Source organism: Nycticebus coucang, chromosome 12, assembly GCF_027406575.1.
Source record: "Nycticebus coucang isolate mNycCou1 chromosome 12, mNycCou1.pri, whole genome shotgun sequence".
Lineage (NCBI taxonomy): Eukaryota > Metazoa > Chordata > Mammalia > Primates > Lorisidae > Nycticebus > Nycticebus coucang.
The window spans coordinates 101,570,549-101,591,454 of record NC_069791.1 but is presented as its reverse complement, the minus strand read 5'-3'; the positions used below and the strand labels follow the sequence as shown (position 1 = coordinate 101,591,454).

Here is a 20,906-nt window from a genome sequence, read left to right as displayed (position 1 = left end):
GAAAGCTAGTGGTTATACTCTTAGAAAGACTGCTCTTTGTGATTTGTTTACTGGGTATTTATGATGGGCCAGGCATTGTTGATAGAGTTGGTGGCTTTTCCCCAACTGACGAATAAACCACAGGCTCAGTGGACTCCTGATTAGTGGCCCAGTTGTGGAGTTTATGTTGCATCCTTCTCCAATGGTGTCCATACTCCAGTCAGCCTCCTTAAGCCTGGGGAGGAGAAAAACAAGACTGATGTCAGCTGCTTCCAGGAGTTGTGAAAAGATGTGTGAAGCAGAGACCACGTGACTGCACAATTGAGTGGAAATGTGCTGTTTCTTTTTTTTTTTTTTATTGTTGGGGATTCATTGAAGGTACAATAAGCCAGTAAGGAAATGTGCTGTTTCTGAGTTCTCTGTCTTGTGCAGGCACACATGGTACGAAGAGGGAAGACAGAGAGGGAAGTTTTTGCTCTTTATTGTAAAAGCACCAGTGCTACTTCTCCCTGAGGGCTTGTGGCCTCACTGGCTTCTCCCGGGGACCTGCCCCCAGGCTGCAGGAGCAGGTGTGCTCTTACTGCCTTCATTTAATCGTGGGAACTTGCCAAGGCTGTTTTTTTCAGAAAGTAGTTTAAGGGAAACGACAGAGTGGCCATCTTCAAAAATTTACTTCTCTATTAAAAACAGCAATACACTTGCAAAATATAGAAATTCTGGAGTTGAAAAGTACAACTGAAATGAAACTTTGACTAGATGGGCTCAACAGTGGATTTGACAAACAGAAGAATCATAAAACTCATACATCATCTGAGAGAATGAAGAAAAATGAATAGAAACCTGTGAGATACTATCAAGCTAACAATACACATGATACTTCCCAGAAGGACAGGAGGAGAGAAAAGCAGAAAATATGTTTAAGGGATAACCTAACCTCAAATTGGAACAAAAACATTTATCTTTATATCCAAGGAGCTTGATGAACTAACTCCAAGTAGGATAAACTCAGAAATCTATACTTAAACACATAAAATCAAAATGTTGGATAAAGAGAAAGTTGCAAGGAATCAGAAAAGTATACACCCTAGACAAAGGTTCTCAAGATGAACAGCCTCATTACCACCTTTTACAGAGCTGAGCATGTCAGGTGAGGTGAGGAACCCATGTTCCAGTGATGAGGTCAGGAGAGAGATCAAAAGAAGACAGCGGGGCTTAAAAGTCCTGTCTGCCTGAGGGCACTGAGTAGGAGGGCAGTGTGGGCCCCAGCCCCAGGCCAGTCTTGCGTAGAATCTGGCAGCCCAAAGGAGTCCACTGGGTGAAGAGGAAATGCTCTGCATGGTGGCTGCTCCTTTCCTGTCTCCTCTGCCTTCCAGAACCTGGCCACACTGCTGGAACAGATTGGGTGTCTCAAGTACCTGCAGGTTTTTGAGGAGCAGGATGTGGATCTCCGCATCTTTCTGACCCTCACTGAGAGCGACCTAAAGGAAATCGGCATAACGTGAGTCCAGCAGGGCCATTCCTAGCACTCACACCCCTCATTTCAGCCAGGCATCCTGGGACCAGCTTAGTTCTGACTTCAGAGTAGTCAGATCTGTATCCTTCCCTAATTCCCCCTGCAGGTTGTTTGGGCCCAAAAGGAAGATGACCTCTGCTATTGCCCGCTGGCACAGCAGTGCCCGCCCGCCCAGTGATGCCCTGGAGCTGGCCTATGCTGACCGCCTGGAGGCCGAGATGCAGGAGCTGGCCATCCAGCTGCACAAGGTAGCTGGTGCCCAGGGTGCCCATGGGGAAGGGGTAGGGATGGCAAGGGCAGCAGCCAAAGCAGAAACAAACATCGTAGCCCTTACAGGAAAAGGACAGTAGTGCATACAGGGAGCAAAAGGACTTGAGCAAGCAAGTGGCCAGCACAGATGGGGAGGAGGAGAGACTGGGTCAGAGACAGAACAACAGACTCAGACCTCTGAGAGGGAGAAGCCTAGTCCTCCCATATGGTCTTGGGCCCCCTCCCAGCCTGGCCCTCCACCCTGCAGCGCTGTGAGGAGCTAGAGGCTGTTCGAGGCCAGGTGTCCCAGGAGCAGGAGCTGTGGGCGGTGGTGGAGAGCTGCCTGCTGGAGCAGGATGGGGCCCACAAGTACATGCAGGCCCAGCTGCAGGAGACCTGGGCACTTGCCCAGGATGCTGCCCTCATCCTGGACCAGCTGCGGTGAGTGGCCCTGAATTGCTGCAGGTCAGATTCCCTTATTTGCCAGCTGAGCTGCAGAGGAGCTGCTACAGGGGCCCTCAGGCGTTATTCTTTCCAGATCCCTTAACTATAGGGCTGCCCCTCCCCACACTCCCTGCCATTGCATCCTGGCACTTCCTCCATAGGGCATACAGGGTGAGGGGCTCTGTGGGGCCTCCCTCCTGCTCCTCAGTGCAACTTCCCAGGTGTGGGAACAAGGCTGGTCCTTCCCCTCAAGGGTGAGGCTGGGGGCATCTGCCCTCACCAGCACTTGTTCCTGTGTGTGGCAGAGCCTGTCAAGCTGAGCTATCAGCCCGAGTGAGGCAGGACCAGTCCCCTGGTGCAGCTGCCCTGGGCCCGGCCTTTCCCCTGGCAGGTAAGAGTAGCCACCTGACTCTGACAGGCAGATGGGAGTGCAGGGTAGCTCAAGGCCAGGTTTATCCAACGGGCTTGATGTGGCTGTCACACTGGCACCCTATTCTCCCTCGTCCCTTAGTGTCTACAGTCCTGGCATGGAGGAGAAAGGTGCCCTGGGGACCTCATCACCTGTGATGGAAAACATACCTGTCCCCCAGTGGCAGGAGGCATGGCTGTGACAGTGTGAAGAAAGGCCCTTGGGGCACAGCTTCCTTGAGGAAGCTTTCTCTTCTGGGGCTGAGCCCTGCTTGGCAGCTAGTGCTTGGGTCATTAAGCAGGAGGAGAAAACATTTTTGTCACAGTCTTTCTAATCTCATGGAACCCCAAATTGAGGAGGAACACAACAGGGGCCCGAGCATCAGCTTGTGGGGGCTGCTCAGGCACTGACAGTTGGGTGGGGAGGGTCTCCTGGTTACAGCAGCTCAGGACCAAGGCAGGGTTTGTGGGGACACAGACCCAGGCCAACCCAGTCCTCTGTACCTCAGACTCCAAAGGCTGGCAAGTATCCCTGCAGGCTATGACCCTCCCTGAGCTGTCAGGAGCCCTGGAGGACTGTGTGCATGAGATGGGTGAGTCTCCCAGAGGGCTGCAAGTGGCCTGGTCCTAACCCAGAAGCCAGACTTTGGTGAAGACTGAGAGCCCCTTTTTATTTCAGAGGGAGGCAGAGGGACCTCTTCTTGGGGAAAGTAGGTTTGAATCCTTCTACCTCAAGGCTGTCCTTGGGACTGGGTCATGACTGCCTGAGGCAGCTTGCCCCAACTCACAGAGCCATGCTTAGTTCCCTCCTGGGTGGCACCCAGACTTGTGGCAAAGCACCATCTGGTGTCATTCTCAGGGCGAGCGCTGTGCTCAGTGACCCAGAGCCTGGAGAAACTGCAGGTGCTGAGCAGCAAGGAGAAGTGGAGGGAGCCCTAGCCCAGATGGATGGTGAGTGTCTGCCAGCCTGGAGCCTGCACCAGGACCCGAGCAAGAATAGCAAGGGTCTACTCTGGTTAGCTGCAGGTGAGAATGCCAGCTTAGACTCCCACCCCGCTCCGTCTCACCAGGGTCTTTTCTTTTCAGACTCTGACGTTGGGTGATTGATCCACCCTGAAGCTGTGTGCCAGGAGTCAGCAGGGCCATGCACAGGCAGCTGCACCAAGCAGCAGAGGCCTAGATGGGGCCGGAGGGTCAGGCCCTGGAGCAGCCGGCAGACACAGCAGGACAGGGACTATGGCCCATGCCAGGCAGCTTGGGCCAGCACTGAGGCAGGACAAGGGCCTGTCACCGAAACTTGATGTTAAGGCCCAGAGCTTATGGCCTGCCCTGGCCCAGATCAGGCAGGGCCTTGGGGAGAGTGTTCCCATCTGTGGGTACCAAAGGCTTGACCTTATGAGAAGTGGGGCACCTGAAAATGTCATTTGGAAAATAAAATTTAAGATCAGCTGGTGAAAGGCTTAGTTGTGGTTACGTGATACACAGTGCTGGCCAACAAAGTAATGGCTGAAGCAAGGGGAAAACCCCAGCCTAGCAACTTGGGCCTCTGGGTGGACATCCCTGGCGCTTAGGCCCCAGAGTACCATGCACAAGGGTAGGCTGACCCAGCAACCCTGCCTGCCCTACCCCCTGCAGCCTAGGGGCATCTTTGTTCCAGCAGCCCTCTACAGAGCCCAACTTGACTCAAGACAAGCTACTAGAGAGCTAAGCACATTCCCCAGGCCCTAAGTAATGTAAGTGAGCTAGGTCCAGGTACTCTGTTCACACAGCAAGGCAAAAGACATCCTCCCACACGTGGTGGCCCTCTTACCAAACTCTGAGGTGGATCTGAGAGCATCACCTTCCTCAGCAGACCAGGTATTGGCTGCAGAAACTTTCCAACTCACCACTGGAATCTTCGCAGATAATGGGACTGTAGGTGATTACCAGTGGTGGCCTTTCTGTCCCATGCTGACTCTGCTGTTGTCATTCAGCACACTAAACCTGTGCTTCCAGACCATCCCCTGAAGCTGCATGCAGACTGTACTAAGAATGAGGAAATGCAGGTTCAAAGCAAAGAGGATCCAGAACAGGATTCCCCCATGCAGGCTGAGGTTCAATGTGGAGGTCCTGGCACATGAGCTTCCAACCAGGCTGCCAGCCCACAGCAGGCAGAGGCTTAAAGTGCCCCAATAAATAAGGAAACAACAGGATGTATCGGGCCAGAGGAGTTCCTCCATGTCCCCCATCCCCTGTGAATAATACCTAGCACCTGGGGACAGAACCCTTCTCTCAGCCCCAGCCTCCACATCCAGAAGGACGGAGGCCCCTCTTAAGCCCAGCCTTGGGCTTCCATCTAAAACCAAAAAACAAAGAGAGCAGCTGAGGAGCGACTTTATTTATTGTCTTTTTCTCCTTCAACAACTCCATACACAGCTGGGTCCCTGAGACCCCAACCCTCCTGGGAACTAAGCCACAGTGGGGTAAAGCCACTCTGAAACTTCACCTATAGTTCACACATTGGTGAATGAAATCTAACAAAGCAAATCCAACAACAACCAAAAATAACAGTGTAAGATCCTACCCCAAGCTGGCTCCTCCAGACCTAGGGGCTATAGCTCCAGAAGGATGCAGGAATAAGCAGACCTAGACAAAAGGCATCCCTCACCAAAGCAAATTCTTCTGAGCAACCTGGAGCTGTGTACCTACCCCCTTCGACAACTGGGTACTACCTGATGAGAAGCACACTGAGGAGTTTGAGCCTTTGGGTGGTACGAACATCCTGAGCCTGAAAAGCCAGGCCCAGGGCACCCAAACCGCCCACTAACCAACCTGAGAGGATGGGCTGGGTCCCAGCTGGCCCAGCCACTGCCTGATGACTGCTTGGGACAGTGGAGATGATGAGATGCCTGCCTGCCCTGTGCAGTCAGAAGGGCAAACACAGAAACACTCTAGAAGACACACTTTCACAGGAATCCCAGGGCCAAGTCTTCTCAGGCTGTGGGCACAGATACAGCTAGGGGTGGGGGAAAGATGACAGCTGGCACAGGAACCACCTCAGGAGGAAGCCGGGAGCAGCTTCTCTAGGGCCTTCTTCTGCTTCTCTGTGGCTGCAGCCAAAGCCTCAGCCAGCTTCTCCTCGGGCATCATGTTGAGCACCTTGAGGGCGAAGAGGAGCTGGTACTTGGCGGTGCTGATGAAAGCATTGCTCAGGAAGTTGGGGAAGCCTCCAACTCGGTCCTTCTGGGTGTACAGTGGGACCCGCACAAGGCCCAGCACCTGGCACAGACAAGTCAGGGTTGGGGCCAGGCCCTCCATGCAAGGCAGCACATCCCTGGCAAGAGGGGCCTGCAAGCTACTGGAAGAAGAGCAGCGCGTTTTGCCAAGGACATGGTGGAAGGCCCAAGCAGGGTCTGGCAGGGCAGAAGGCAGACAGCTCCCCTGGAAGGTACAGCCCCCTCCTCTCCAAGCACGTGTCCAGGCCAGCCCTGTGGTTCCCCCCCCACTGTACCCCATGCTCCCCATTCCAGACCACAAAACCCACAACTCAAGAGCCTTTACACCCCCATGAATTCCCAAGTCCTACAATTCCCCCTTCTGCTGCTCAGTTTTCCACCTCCCTAGACAAACACCAGTCCCCCATCCCTTCCTCCCCACCGGTCCCACTCCCCACTCCCAGGATTGGCAATGGCAAGCAGCAAGGCAGATGTAACACAGCCCTGAGGGAGCCCCAACCCCGCCCCCCTCCCCATCCTTTTGCTGGAGACAGCGACACCCCACCCAGCCCGGCCAGGGGACCCTCAGGGAGACGTGTTACCCATCGGTGCCTTCCACTGGGCCAGAGCCAAACCCCGGGGCGGGGGGCGGGGCCCGGGCGGCGGCCCCACCTCCAGGCCGTGGTCGCGCGAGTGCACCGCGCTGATCTCCACGGCGTGCAGCTGCTCCAGCGTCAGCTGCCGCGCGTACAGGTGCGCCACGACGCGGTGCGGGCCCTCGGTAAGGTGCGAGCTCAGGTAGTCAGCCTCAGTGAGGCGCAGGCAACCCAGGCCTAGGCCCAGCACCCGGTTCAGTCCATCCTCCAGCGACCAGAAACGCCTGTCCACGAAGCCCCCGGGGAAGCCCAGCAGCCCATCGAAGCGCATCTGCATCTGCAAGGGGAGCGCCGGGTCACGGGCGCGGGAGCGGGGTCGGCGCGGTGCCCCCGGCCCGGCCACTGCCCGCCCCCGTCCTCACCAGCACCGAGAAGCGCATAGGGATGCGGCCAAAGAGCTGCCCGGGGTTGGCGGCGTACAGCATAGCGTGGCACGAGTGGCTCCAGCCCGGGCCCAGGCGCATCGCCTCCACCCGGCTGATCTGCTTCAGCTCCGGTACCGACGCCGACGACATCTTGGCACTGGCCCCCGAGGCCCGGCCGGCCCCCACCCCTAAACGCATGCGCGGACCCGCCTCCTTTACGCCCCACCAACCCGAGGGCAGCCGCGTCTCTGGGCCCCACCTTCCCTCCAATCCCTGACGCAGGTCGTCGCAGAGCCCATCGCTGCCCTGCGACGCGTCGTTGAGAAGCGGAGGGGGCAGTGTGCAAAAGCAAGGGCCGTGTGCGCCAGCCGCCACCCAATAGATGCGTATCCCAAGTAGCGGCTCCGCCCCTGGCCTAAAGACTACAACTCCCAAGATCCAACACGTCGACTGGACGGCGTTCTGGAGCGGTGGGTGCCAGCCGGACTCCGGGCCTCCTCCGCCCCGAACACGTCCCGCTCTTTACAGGAAAGCCGGACACCCCAGCTACACGAGCTAGCGAAGCTTCTCAGGCTTCCTCTGCCAGGCCTCTTGGACTTGAGCCTGGAGGGTGGCAACCTTCCGCCACCATGCACAATAGCTGTGTGTTCCAGGCCACTCTGCATCTCAGGAGAGCTGTGTGTTAGGCCACTCTGTGCGCCTCAGTTCAAGTCCGTGCCCGGCCCTGACACTGTGCTGTATGGCCAAGGACTAAATGGTTCGCTGGACCTAGCCTACTGGGGCAAGAAGTTACTTAAATCGGGGACCAGGCTCTCCAGGGTCCTCCAGGCCAGGCATCACATGCTGGGAACCATTGGGGAAGTGCAAGTTTTCCCAACATGCTGATGAGGAGCCTGGGTCTCAGAGAGGGACAGGACTTGTGAAAAGTACACCCAGAGTTGGTACTGGGTGGCAGGACCCCTCCTACCCACTGTCTACAACAGAAAGCCACCAGATCCCACAGGAGAGGACCTCCAGTACTTACCCCGTGTTTGTGCTGGAGAAGGCCGTCCTTGGGCTACAGCACTGGAAACACTGCCCAAGGGAGAGCGGTGGGGTCCCCTGAACCTCAAGATGGCAAGGCTCACCTCACCAGCAGCCAGGCCCAAGGGCCACTTTCTTCTCCACAGTGGACATTAGGTTTGCTGAGTGAAGGATCCCTGTCTGCACTGCAGGGTGCCCAGGGCTGGAGCCTCAGCCTTCAGAGCTGTGCAGTCAGGCCACTACTGTGGCACAGACAAGGCTGCCTGAAGTACAGTTGTGCAGAAGAGAGGTGGGGCGGGTGAGGGTTGGCAGGATCCACTGGACACTCCTGTTAAGTCTGGTGATGTCAGATTTGGGGAGGGCTCCACGTCCAGGCAGCCAAGCACAATGTGAGCCCAGGGACTGTGGGGCATTAAGGGGCATGGGAGGAAACACTCCCCTGATGCAACCCTGTCCCACCACCAGACCTCAGTACTAAGACTGGGTCTGTGGAAGTGTGGAGGGGGAGCCGGGTTAGCCCATGCAAGCACCAAACACCTTACGCACCTCTACCCATGCTGGGACCAGGCCAGAAAAAAGCCGGTCTTAGGGGGCTACAGGGCTGTGGATGCCAGGAACAGCTGTTGCCCCCTCCACCCTTGTAGGCTTGAGTCAAAAAGAGGCCATGGAGGCAGCCTGAATTGTGCTCGCAAAGAAGCTGGGGGCCCTGCATGGTGGGTGCCCTGGGGCACTGGCCAGCCCCTGCTAGGAGGCAACCCCCTGGACAGGGGAGCATAGGCTAGCTAACCAGAGTGCCCTGGGCTGGGTTCCAGCCTCCAAATGTACCATCTCTGGGCAGCCAAACTGGGCTTCTCCAGCCCAGTCTCCACACAAGAGCTGCAGGGTGGTGTCACTCTTCTGCTCCTAAGTCTCTTTAGAAGACAAGACAACTGACTACCCCTTAGAAAAAACTCCAACCACTTCAACAAGGTCTTCAGCATCTGTCCCTGATACCCCAGCCAGTGGGCTCCCACAGCAGGCTCATGCCTGCCACCATGTCTGCACTATCCCAGGGCCAGCTCCTGTCATTTTCAGGGCAGCTGAATCAAGTCCTCCACAGGCCTTCATCTCATCACCCACTGACTTTCTTACTGACAGTAACCAACCCTAGAAAAGATTTTGATTACCTGTTTGTCTCACTGCTGATAATGTAAGCACCCTTACAGAGGCTCCTCCCCTGGCACACAGGAGGTACCTGCTAAACAACTGTGGGATGCATCAGCAATAGAGATGGGGACGACTAGAGGGGCAACCCACAACCTGGGGGTCCCAGGCTCTTGTGCTAACTGTTCAGGAGACTTAGCCAAGTCCCAAAGGTCTGGCTTCACTCCAACCAGAGATCAACAAAGATGAGAAACAATAAAAACAGTCACAAATAGTACTCTATGAGCACTGATCACCCACTGCGAGCCTGAGCTATCTTATTTAATCCCACCCTAGTTGAGAACCTGCACTGTCACTGCCATCTAATATGTGAGGAAACCAAGGCAGAGGCCATGAACTGAGGCAGAGTGTGGCAGCTTCCAGGGAGACTCAGTGCCTGCCTCTGGATCAGGAAATAGCCTGACACACAGTACCGTGCCCGGAGGAAGGAGCAGACAGAATATTGCTGCATGATTTTATTACTATAAATATACAGTAAAAATGAACAAACGAGCCTATCCACGCACACCAGATGACAGCACATGGAAGCCCCAGATGCTGTCTCAGCTCATCCACACAAAGTTCTGGCACCAGCACTGATGACAAGGCCAGACCTTGCTTGGGTTGGGGAAAGAGAAAGCCAGCCTGAGTGTGCACGTTTGCACGTGTAAGCATGTGCACAGGTGCACACACACAGAGCAGGAGGATAGGCTGGCCTGGGTGCACAATGCAAGGAGCTGGCACACTCCACTCAGGCTCAAGTGGAGAGCGGCTGTCCCCTGGTGGGTTCCTCTCCCGAGCACCATACTGAGCAGGACTGGTACTCAGAGCAACCCAGAGCCTTCAACTGGGCCAGGGCAGGTGTGCTGAGTCCTGGGTACTGCTGTGGGTTATCCTACAGCCATCCTTCCCCCAGGGGTCAGCTGCAGGGCACCTCTCTGGGCAGTGGGCCCCTCTGCCCTTCCAGGCCAGGGGAGCTATACATACTTGCTGGGCTCAAGACCCTGCAGGCACCAGGCCCAGCACCCTCTTTGCCTTTGCATTGCCCAGGTTTTTCCTACATAAAGGACATGGTCCCCAGAGGCAAAGTGTCATGCTGGGTCTTCTGGTCCACAGGCTGGTCCTGCCACAACAGTCTCAGACAGGACAAATCAAGGAGAAATAAAAAGGGATGATTATAGCTAGGGGCTATGGCAGGTGCCTGTAGTCCCAGCTACTTGGGAGGCGGAGGCAAGAGAATCCCTTAAGCCTAGTTTGAGGTTGTTGTAAGCTGTGATGCCACAGCACTCTACTGAGGGTGACATAGTGAGACACTGTCTCAAAAAAGTGACATTGAAATAGTAAAAGGGGATCTGAGGAAGATACTCGGTCCCTCCTGGCAGGCACCCAGCTGAGCAGAACCCCCTCTACCTGGATAAGCCTGATGATATAACCAAAGCCAGCTGCAAATGGCTGCACCTCTGCCTTGGGCCAGGTCCAGCCCTGTGCAGATACCTTGGTGGCCGGGAGAAGGGCTATGGGCAGAGGTGCTTGTGCACCCTGAGGCTCAGAACAGGCCCGCAGGGTGGGCCAGGAAGAGCCACTAGGACCTCAACAAATGGCAAAGGGTGAAAGGCAGCAGCGACACACACAGGGAGGGCGGACAGGCACTATTTTCCTTCATGGACCATGACTTGGGCCCCCTGCCATGCCCCAACATCTGTGAAGACAACACTTCACCCACAAATAAATTCTCTTCTGCTGGTTCGCTGAGTTCTTAGGCATAGCTGGTCCAGATATAACACATGAGCAGTCAGTGCCAGCCCTGGGCTCAACCTACTGAGCTAGGGGACCCTGGGCGCAGTGCCCAGCTAGAAAGTTGCTGTCCTTCATCTTGTACCATTTACAAATATAGCAACCATAGAAAAAAGGGGACTGGAGGAGACAGTCTACTGTGCTCTTTGATCAAGGGTTGCCATGGCCTCTCAGAGCCTGGTGGCCACAGGGGGCGTGCAGACATGAGTGGCCAGATCACACTGGGGGCCAGGGCAGCCCCTTGGCAAGGTCTGGGGAGCCGAGGGCTCCTTGCTGCCAGCCTGGCCAGGCTCTCAGAGTGGAGTCAAGTCAGAGGTGCTGGGATCGGCACTGGGGCCACCAAGTGGAGGCCAGGGGGGCCCAGTGGTGCTGAGGCTGCAGGGCGTCTCCATGGAGGTGGACCATCCTGCAGGTGAGAGCAGAAGAGGAGGGATCATGCTTGTCAACTCGGTCCCATGTCACCTGCTCCTACCAATGTGGAGCCTTCCAGGGGCAGAGCCACCCAGCACCCTACTCTGCCTCTGGGTATATGTCTGCCCTCAGATATAACCACACTGAGGGCTGGAGACTGCAGCCCTAGGTATGCCAGTGGAGCCATCCTTCTGGGGACAGGTCAGCCCTGGGCACCTGGCAGCAAGCTGCACCAGGGACAGAATATAACGCAGTGCTGCCAACTGCTGGCCCTTCTGTCTCCTGCCCTTACCCCAGCTCCTTTCGGGATCTGACCAGCCACTTGTGTTGCTAACCCTTACAACTGGGTTAGGATGGAACTCAGCTAGCCTCTGGAGGACAGGGGTGAACAGGGAGCACACCTAGGCAAGAACAGATGGCGCTCAAATCAGGGCTTCTTTGAAGCAGAGGGAGGGCCTCAGAAGCCTCCCTACCTTCCAGAGGCCTATGCTGCCATGAGGTGCTCTATCCAGAGACCAGGTCTGTCTCCTAGGGCTTGAACAAGGGCACTAGTGTAGGGAACCTGTGACAATCACCTGTGGCTACAGCAGGACCAACACATCCTCAGGGATGCCCAAACTCTGGCCCCCGCACCCTAACGCAGGGCTCCAGCCCAGAGCTGCTGGAATAGCCTCAGCCTTGGATAAAGAGCAATAATTTCCTTCAGAAATTGTGATCTTGTGTGGGACCCAGCTCTGCCTTGCAGGCCCCAGGCTGTGTAACGCACTGTTCCATGTCTTCCCTGAGCTCTATCCTTCTGTAAGTTTGACCTAAGCCTCAACAATCAAATAGCACCTTCCCCTAAGGCAGAGGCGGGGCCCACTTTGTACAGTGTGGGGTGCTACTGCAATGGAGGGATAAGATTTGTCACCAAAACCATTCAAGATGACAGGGAGGTTTGTGTGGGAACACTGGAGCAGCTGTCAAAACAAATGAAGATGCCCCAGCTTGGTTCAGGTCAGTAGAAGGGGCAAGGGCCGAGGCTCAGAGTCTGGAACACCAGCTACTTGCTTCCCAGATGGCCTCACAGGCATCAGCCCAAGATGGCTGGCATACTGCAGGAAAGCACTGGTCACACAGGGCAATGGTTCCCCCGCTAGCAGATGTCCCAAAGCAATGTGTGGTAATTGGACCAGAACTTTCACAAGGGGAAGAGGGTCCCCACCATGTTTGCCTATTTTGGGGGGATACTCTTGGCCAACAAAAAATACTTTGGTCTTTTGTAAAACATTCAGGTGGACCACACTAGAAGAGGGTACCTCCCTTCCCACAGCCTCCTAACAGATGGCTCAGAGTGTGCTAGTGTTCTAGAAGGTTCCAGAGGCAGGACGAACAAGTTAGCAGCATAACGAATGACTAAGAGCTGAAAGGCAGTTCACCAACAGTACTGTCTGCCAGGCACACGGTGACATCAAGGCCATGAAGGCCCCACTACGAGAGGAGGACAGACGGTCTCCACAGGCAACAGAGAGCCCATGAGGACAGACTCCCTCTCAGACGGGGCCTTATGCAGCCTGGGGTGTATTGTTTTCTCTGTGAATCCATAACATAAAGCTATGACCAGAAAACAGGGGTGGATCCTTGTGGAACATTTCAACCCATCTTCTGTGAGACTGCTGGCAAATGAGTTGTGCTGCCATGCACAATGAGGTATGACCTCTGCTGGAGAGTCCCTTGTGACATCTGGCCCAGTGTCTCCCTGAGGCTCCCTCCTAGGAGCACACCCAGGCTGAATTTGTTTCAAGGACCCCAAAGGCTGGAAGAAGAACTCAACCAAGCTACCTGGTCCAGATGGAAAAACCTCTAGTTCCAAAAGTCAGGACCCCCCAAGAGGCCACCTTTTAGGAGCAATAACATGGCCACTGGCGAGCTCTGGATTCAGACTCTAGGCCCCCTGGGAAGACACGATGCAGAAAGTCAGGCCAGGCTCACACCTGAAATCCTAGCACTCTGGGAGGCTGACGCAGGTGGATCGCCTGAGCTCAGGAATTGTAGATCAGCCTGAGCAAAAGTGAGACTTTATCTCTACCAAAAATAGAAAAACTAGCCAGGCGTGGCAACGAGCACCCACTACTTGGGAGGCTGAGGCAAGGTAATCTCTTGAGCCTAACAGTTTGAGGTTGCTGTGAGCTGTGACACCACGGTACTCTACCCAGGGCAACAGAGTGAGACTCTGTCTTAAAAAAAAAAAAAAAAAAAAATCAGAAGGACACTCAATAGGGCAGGGAGGCGAGGACTCCTCTCTCCAAGGATGCTTGACACAGCCACCCCAAGGTGTGTATGAAAGGTCACATGTCAACTTACTCCTCTATCCAAAAGAGGTGTTGGGCCCTGGGGCTGTGCATAGGGAGGGAGAGACGAAGGCTCAGATAGCAAACACATTGCAGATGGGAATCCACCATGGCAAAAGGTGCCAGCTTTAGGATCTGGTGGGGGTGTTGCCCAGTATAAAATGCCCGTGAGTATGGACCTGCTGCCACCAAGGAGAAACAGCAGATGGCAACAGCGCCTGGGCCAGACTTTACCGCAGGGGACTGCAGGAGGCTCTGCCTCTCCTCCAGGGAACGGCAAGGCTGAAGGCTGAACAGAGCTGCCTGACCTTTGGAAGCCTCAGGACGCTGTGGACCTAGGTTTTCACCATTTTGTGGATTTTCTCATCTACAGTTGACAGAACAGTTCGATGCAGTGTGCTCTTTCATCCAGGTCATAGCTGGGCTGTCACTGAAATAAGGATACCTGTGTGCATGTTCATAGTGTTAAACACACACAGATGTGCACGATGTTCAAGGTCTCTAAGTGAAAACAAGCCAGGAGAACAGAATGGATAAAGACACAAACACAGACCACAACACTGTGTGTGTTCCTGAGGATGGCCATCACATGCCCCAGAACACTGAGGGGCCTTCAATGGAGGCACAGACGTGAGGCCATGCAGGACACAGGCTGACAGGGCCACTTCCCTGGACCTAAAGAAGGCCTGGGACCCTCACCCAGAGTGGGGGCATCCTAGACTAATGTGCAGGGGCTGAGCCGTGGAGGCCTATCCTGATACTGCCTAGGCCTGAGTTCTCTGCTGGCCATACAAAGGAAGGCTTTTCAGAAGCTGCCCCTTCAGGGCCACTTGGGGGAAGGAGAGTCCTGCTTGTGACTCCCAGAATCTAGAATGCTCTTCACCCCTCAAAGCATTTTTTTTTTTTTTTTGAGACAGAGTCTTGTTCTGCTGTCCAGGCATGAGAGCAATGGAGTCACCATAGCTTGCTGCAACCTCAAACTCCTAGGCTCAAGCCATCCTCTTGCCTTGGCCTCCCAAAGCACTAGGATTATAGGCCTAAGCCACCATACCTGGCCACCCCCAAAGTTTTTAGTTGGGATGAAATATGAGATGAAACTTGAGCTCTTTGTCACTTTAAAATGTGTTGGTCCTGAACAGTTTCTGCCATGGCTCACATTCTAGGCAGGCTGCTGTGTGCCCAGCAGAGCCTCAGTGCCTGCTCCCCTACACCTGGGGAGCCCATGACACCCAGCCTGTGAGCACAGACTTCTGCTTGCCCACAAGGCAACAGGGCAAGAGGCACTTTCTAACCAAAGCATGTCACAACCCCCCAAGTGTCCAGACCACTGGGTGACCCAGGAGCACCTTGCTTTCTGTTTGCAACTGCCAGGGCAGAGGCCCTGCCACTAGATCATCTGGCAAGGACCAGGGATGCAGGAGGACAGGAGATCAGATCTGCCTGCCTGGCTGTGACCAAGCGGCAGATGAGGGAAAAGACCCTGTCCCTCAGTAGCATCCTTCCCAGAGCCAGGGACTACAGGGCAATGCCTTGGGGACCAGGCAGGTCCTAAGTCCTGCTCTAGGGGTCAGAGGTGGGAACACAGCTTAGAGACAGGGAAAGCACCAAGCTCTCCAGGCCAGCCCCTCCTGCTATGCACCGGGCATCAGAGCAGCACCTCTGCTCCCTGGGGACAGGGTCTGGTACCATCCTCAGCCCCAAGAGAATGCAGCACCATTACCTGGCAGGTAGATGTCAGCTGGTGGACCTGGCTGGCTGCAGCCACAGTGCTCAGGACTACTGTCCTGTAAGACGTTCTCAATGGACGGCACTCGGCTCCCTGCAGCAAGTAGAGGGGCAAAGTCAGGGACAGCAGGTCCTTGGCTTAGTACCCAGGAGCCTGGCTTTCTTCCCCAAGAGCTCTGGAGCCACTACAAGGACCCACCCCAAAATCTGACCTGCTCTCCAGGAACTAAAAAATGGACACTTACTTTTCTTCATTTTCCCATTCCCAACCAGGGGCTTATTTTTATTATAAAAAAAAAATCACATATCCATATTTCAAATGGCAACAGGTGCTAACTGGGCTGTGCTCGCCCCTGTAAGCAACCTATACTGGGAGCAATGGGACCTCGGAAGGTGGGCATTGGTCCTGCCCCGCACATGTTTAGCCCTTCTGGGCACTTCGTAGTGGGGCTGAGGGTGTCTGCATGGGCAAGGGTCCCTCCGGCAGAAGAGGGCTGGCCCAGCATTGCTTGCAACCCCCACCACCCAACAAGCCAGGCCGCTTGGTCCCTGCAGGTGTGTCTACACAGACAGGGAGCCCCAAGCTCCTGCTGAAGCGAGAAGGGAGAAGCTGTGGCCTGTGAGGTGGAGGAAGTCCTCAGTGCCACACAGCTGAGGACTGTTGGCACTCAGAAGAAAAATGCAGGAGGATGAGACATGGAGGAGCTGCAGATGATGGTACTGCTTCCAGGGAACAGGCACCCTGCCCCAGGCCCCTGCTCACCACACCCACATCCCCAGCCCTAGGCTCTTTTTTTTTTTTTTTTTCTTTTCTTTAAGAGACAGTCTCACTTTATTGCCCTCAGTAGAGTGCCGTGGTGTCACAGCTCACAGCAACCTCCAACTTCTGGGCTTAGGCAATTCTCTTGCCTTAGCCTCCCAAGTAGCTGGGACTACAGGCGCCCGCCACAACGCCCGGCTATTTTTTTGTTTTCGGTGTTGTTGTTGCCGTTTGGCCAGGGCGGGGTTTGAAACCGCCACCCTCGGTATATGGGGCTGGCACCCTACCCACTAAGCCACAGGCGCCGCCCAGCCTGGGCTCTTCTTAAGGTAGACAGGAGCCCTGGCTCAGCAGCTAGCAGACAGGCTCCACATGTGTGGCCAGGGGGCTACCATAGGGAAGGTCAGGCCACCACAGCAGAGTGGCTATGCTCTATTTGGTACCTTCATCCTACTGCTGGTCTTGAAGCCAGCCAAGGCCACATCCTGGCTCCATCACGTAAGTTGCCTTGAGCTTCTCTGAGCCTTGGTTTGCCCACCCATGAGGCTGGAAAGGTCTGGCTCCCACCCAGAGCCATAGTTCCACACTGAGAGCAGCACCTGGGACTCAAACCTCGCTAGGCACCTGTGCACATAGGCCCTCCACTAAAACAAGGTGGGGAGAATTGAGTGTCTCCAGCCATCCTTGTTTTCATTCTTTAACAGGCACCCCAAGTCACCAAAACCACAAAACAAATAAGAGCAAACTCTCCTCCCTCCACGTGGCAGCTCTGCCCAGAAGGAGGCCAAAGACCCACCCTGTCCACAAAGGACAGGCAGAGGTTGACCAGCAGCCCAAAGCCTCTGCCAAATGACAACCAAGGATGAGGCCAGCAGCACCACACAGATCACCCCTAAGAAGCAGGGGACAGGCAGGAGGGATGCCTACCATCCTGGAACCGCAACTGCATCTGGGGAGGCTTACCTTGCTTTAGTGATGATGACTCGTCCACCTCTTCTGTTATGAAACTCTAGGGAACAAAGAGGAAGTCCACTTGGAGTTTAGGAATCAGGGCTGGTGACCTAAGCCTGAGACTAAGTGACAGGGATGACACAGAGAGTGGTGGCTGGCATACCAGGCCACACCAACATCACACAGGACCCCTTCTACAGCCTGCAGGGAGACTCCACCCTATAGCACCCCATCCCAGGGACACAAAAGAAAACCGAAGCTGGAAGGAATCACACCAAGGCTGAGCAGCAGGAGAGCGCAGGCAGGCAGAGTGGCAACCTCACCTCAGGGGAACTGCTCTCCCGCAGCGCCAGCCCCGCACTGCTCAGTGGGGGAGGAGCATCTGAGTCCTCTGAGAGCTTCTCCTCATCCTCTTCACGAATGGGGGATGATGGAGACCGCAGAGTGCTGTCGTAAACAAGGGGCAAGAGGTCAGAGGACAATTGGACAGGAAAGGCCAACCCATCGGTCACAAAGGTCCCTGCTCAGATGCCTGCAGGGGACCCGGCATATGACTACTGGGATGCACAAAGAGGCTCCCTGGGAGGGTTTCTGCCAGCAGCAACTGCGATGGTGCCCAGCAACCAGTGGTTAGCAGAGACCCGCCCTGACAGAGCCCCTGGCACACTAGCACAGGCCAAAGCATCTTTTTCTTTCTTCTTCTTTTTTTTTTTTTTTTTGCAGTTTTTGTCGGGGCCAGGTTTGAACCCACCACCTCCGGCCTACTCCTTTGAGCCACAGACACTGCCCAGCATCTTTTTCTTTTTAGAAGAGAAACTAACAATGATAATGGCTCCCTGGGGCAGGGAAGAAGCAGGAGACACACTCTCATGTCTCTTCCTCCAGCCTTGGAGCTTGTTCTCTGTGGAGCTCCATCACAGGAGCCCTGGGGGTGGCATTACAGACTTTGTCTGCCTTAATACTTTTATATCAAAAAACTAACATCCATGTGGGAAAGAGTCAACACAACAGGCTGGCCGGCCACTACTTGCAAGTCTGGCCCCTAGCCCACTGCAGAGTATGGCCTTCAGAAGGTTGTTGGTATCAGTGACAGATGAATTGATAACATCTGGAGATGAACCACACCCCGCTGGCTCATCAGGTGCGAGCCACAAGATCAGTGACATGCACCTCATTCGTGCTCTGGCCCGAGTTTCAGTTGCCATTACTGGTCACAGGACAGGACATGCCTCCATGACCAGAACCCCCATAAAGTCTTGGGACCATGAGATTCAAAAGGGCTCCACTTGGCAGAGACACGGCACATGTCCTGAAGCTGCCACATGAAGAGATTGCCCGGGTGTGGCCAGGGGGCAAAGCCTCTGGCCTCCACTTATGTAGCTGCCCCTGTTGCTTTGGCCTGTACCTTTGCTATACTAAACTTAATGGGACTTATACGTCCTTCTGATGAATCACCACATAAAACACATTAGAAATTTAAAACCCAGCCCACAGGCGGCAGGCCCCATGGGTGCCCATGCCCTGCTCAGAAGGGAGCACTAGGCCCGCCACACCTGTCAGGAGACTTGCTACGCGGCTTGCCCTTTGGGTGGCTACTCTCCATGATCCGATCGATCCCAGCAAGTGGACAGCTGGCCTGTGACAGGCCGTCTGAGACGCCTGAGTAGGTGATCTCTTCATAGAGGGGGGCCGAAGGGATGGCTGGGGAGATGGCCCGAAGGCCGTTGAGTGCCTCAAGCAGCGAGATGGGCTCATAGCCAGGCGGGATGCTGTCAGAGCTCTGTGAAGACAGGACAGGTGAGGGGAAGCTGATGGGTCAGATCCCTGCCCGCTGCTGGGCTCATGTCCCAGGGACCTTCCGCCCCCACCAGACCCTCTTTCTGACAACCTCCTGTCCACTCTGCCTTCTTGGCTGCCAGCCCCAGCATTCGCACCTGGATACCCAAATACCCACATTGGTGAACAGGGTGAGGGCCAGCCCTGTCCTGGCTTTCTGCCCTGCCTGGCCGGAGGTGCAGAGCAAGGAGTTAGTGCAGACAGGAGAACTCAGCAGGGGCATAGGGAAGCCATGCCAGAGGCAAGAGAGACCAACAGAAGAGGCACACCCCAGATGGGGGACAGCCAGGCTGCCAGAAGCTCTGCTCTGACCCAGGTCACTTGAGGGGACACACTCTAGGCGATTCTAATGGATGTCCTGGTGGAGAGCCACTGTTACCCCTCTGCGGAGAAGGATAAAATTGACAAGGCTGAGGAAGGAAGATACTCAGGTCCTGGGAGAACAGTAGTCAGGACATAGGAGGGCATTCCCCTGCCCTGCCCTCACTCCTCCAAAACTAGGTCAAGGGGCAGAATGCACTGGAGCTCTTCTATAAGCCCCCGCCCCTTACCCCTGAGTGAGCTCCTGGACGGAAGCAGGGAGTGAAATGGGACAGCCCTTAGGACCATGGGGGCAGTGGGAGTAGTGGCAGAGGAATGGGCTGGTATGGGGCAGTGGGCAGGGTAGCTTTCTGGAACTCTATCTACCTCATATCTGCTCCCTCACCTGCCTTCAATTTAAAGGTAGACAATTACCCTCAATTCCTTCACCCTTCTAAAGGAAAGGACACTCTCTGGCCAATTCTTGAGCGACCTCCACCTCTCTAAGACACACTGAGGGCACATGGGCTTCAGCTGAGACTGCCTGGGTCAACAGAGGCTCCAAGTGGAAGCCTGGCCCCGCTGCTGCCTGGGTGCAGGAAGGAAGCAAGACACCAAAGTCCTTGGCTCTCTGTGGGCTCTTTGTGCTGTGGGGCAGAGGAGTGGAATGGAGACCAGCAAGCAAGCGCAGGGCATGCTGCCTGCAGGGGCGTTAGTCCCACCCTCCAGACCCATTCCGCTGCCAGCAAGAAAACAAAGGGAAACAGGGCAGTGGGGAGACCAAGGGCAGCAGGCAAAGCTGGTGGGGACGGCGCCTGGGCCTCGAGCTGTCCCTCCACACAAGGCCGCAGTAAGTGGCTTTCTGCCCATGGATCTGAAGCTCTGCTTGTCCCACAGATGCCCATCCTAGGCAGGGACACTGGGATGAGGAACAGACATGACAGACTATGTTCATCAAACATTAGCCTGGGGTGGGAGGTATTTCCCATACTTGTCACTGGTTTAAAAATCAAGGAACAGGACCAAAAAATGTAGCCATAGGACCAAACACACTTACTGTTTCCCTTTTAGGTTTCTTGCTGGTCAGGGAGGCGGGGTACGACTTTGATTTTTTAAAGGGACACTGTCAAGATAAAAATCATATGTTTTACAACTACCCCCCTCCACATGCAATAGAGTGTGCTGAATGGGGTCTCTCTAGTTTGCTGTCCTCTAGGCTCACTGGGACCAAGAACTTCCAAAGCTTCGCGTGCACCAGAATCTCAGGGACTGTGCTGACTGCAGGTTCTGCTGTCTGCACATCCAGCCAGCCCCCAGGAGCTGCACCACTGGTCCTACACCGAGTGTTCAGAGTGTGGAGCCCGACCCCATGCCTAAAGCCCCACTATGGTTCCAGATCACCTGGAGCAGCAGGTTCAGTGTGAGAGTGGCCAGATACACTCTAAAGTAGACCTGACTAGGTACAGGCAGAGATCCTGAGGCCGTTTGGCCAAAGGCCCCCAACCAGCTCCTGGCACCTTTGTGAACTGTGCACCATCTCATAACTTATCACCAGCATTTAACTCAAGACAGCTGGGGAGAAAGCCAGCCCCAAATCAGCCCACTCTCTGGTTATCTAAATGGGCTCAATGGAAAAAACTTTCTACTCTGGGCTCTTTCTGGCACTACGTGGACATAGCCTAGCAGGGAATATGGCAGCCAGCAAGGCTCATCCACTTTGGGCTCTCTACCTTGCAGCAGGGAAGGCACAGACATGGGCGCTTCTGGGGCATGTGGACACAAGAGC

At 55.2% G+C, this 20,906-nt stretch overlaps 3 protein-coding genes across 21 annotated transcripts in view; 1 reads left to right on the top strand and 2 right to left on the bottom strand.

Moving 5' to 3' along the window:
- ANKS3 (ankyrin repeat and sterile alpha motif domain containing 3) overlaps positions 1 to 4,395 on the top strand; it is a 34,247-nt gene extending 29,852 nt beyond the window's left edge. For 8 of the 13 annotated variants that reach the window (XM_053556114.1, XM_053556108.1, XM_053556104.1 and 5 more), the window contains 4 exons: positions 1,353 to 1,477; positions 1,599 to 1,740; positions 2,010 to 2,182; positions 2,491 to 4,395. In XM_053556114.1, coding sequence (XP_053412089.1) covers positions 1,353 to 1,477; positions 1,599 to 1,740; positions 2,010 to 2,182; positions 2,491 to 2,752 — 702 coding nt within the window. In that variant the 3' untranslated portion in view covers positions 2,753 to 4,395. Of the gene's footprint in view, positions 1 to 1,352; positions 1,478 to 1,598; positions 1,741 to 1,989; positions 2,183 to 2,490 lie in introns of those variants that run through there. The other 5 variants (XM_053556112.1, XM_053556111.1, XR_008373306.1 and 2 more) reach the window with 4 other exon arrangements.
- Positions 34 to 9,276, bottom strand: NUDT16L1 (nudix hydrolase 16 like 1). 6 transcript variants are annotated; one of them, XM_053556128.1, is made up of 5 exons: positions 6,806 to 7,133; positions 6,390 to 6,720; positions 4,404 to 5,851; positions 1,395 to 1,457; positions 34 to 214 (listed from the first exon to the last, which is right to left on the bottom strand). In XM_053556128.1, exons 1-3 carry the CDS (start codon positions 7,004 to 7,006, stop codon positions 5,697 to 5,699), a joined length of 687 nt encoding a protein of 228 aa, XP_053412103.1. In that variant the 5' UTR covers positions 7,007 to 7,133; the 3' UTR covers positions 34 to 214; positions 1,395 to 1,457; positions 4,404 to 5,696. The 6 variants fall into 6 exon arrangements, with proteins under 6 accessions (XP_053412103.1, XP_053412105.1, XP_053412107.1 ...); XM_053556130.1 differs by having other exon boundaries at positions 5,405 to 5,851; XM_053556132.1 differs by having other exon boundaries at positions 6,460 to 6,720.
- A 184-nt stretch (positions 9,277 to 9,460) lies between these two features.
- MGRN1 (mahogunin ring finger 1) overlaps positions 9,461 to 20,906 on the bottom strand; it is a 56,693-nt gene continuing 45,247 nt past the window's right edge. Inside the window, exons 12-17 of one of the 2 annotated variants that reach the window (XM_053556117.1) lie at positions 20,178 to 20,243; positions 18,538 to 18,764; positions 17,308 to 17,431; positions 16,997 to 17,042; positions 15,269 to 15,367; positions 9,461 to 11,213 (exon numbers count right to left, since the gene is read on the bottom strand). In XM_053556117.1, the coding sequence (XP_053412092.1) occupies positions 11,101 to 11,213; positions 15,269 to 15,367; positions 16,997 to 17,042; positions 17,308 to 17,431; positions 18,538 to 18,764; positions 20,178 to 20,243 (675 nt within the window). In that variant the 3' untranslated portion in view covers positions 9,461 to 11,100. The remainder of the gene's footprint in view (positions 11,214 to 15,268; positions 15,368 to 16,996; positions 17,043 to 17,307; positions 17,432 to 18,537; positions 18,765 to 20,177; positions 20,244 to 20,906) is intronic. The other variant, XM_053556118.1, reaches the window with a different exon arrangement.

Coding starts and splice junctions, on each gene's coding strand:
- NUDT16L1 (XM_053556128.1), bottom strand. CDS start 7,006: ATGCGTTTAGGGGTGGGGGCCGGCCGGGCCTCGGGGGCCAGTGCCAAG. Junction 6,721..6,805: donor CTATGCGCTTCTCGGTGCTG/GTGAGGACGGGG, acceptor CTCCCCTTGCAG/ATGCAGATGCGCTTCGATGG. Junction 5,852..6,389: donor CCAGTGGAAGGCACCGATGG/GTAACACGTCTC, acceptor TGTCTGTGCCAG/GTGCTGGGCCTTGTGCGGGT.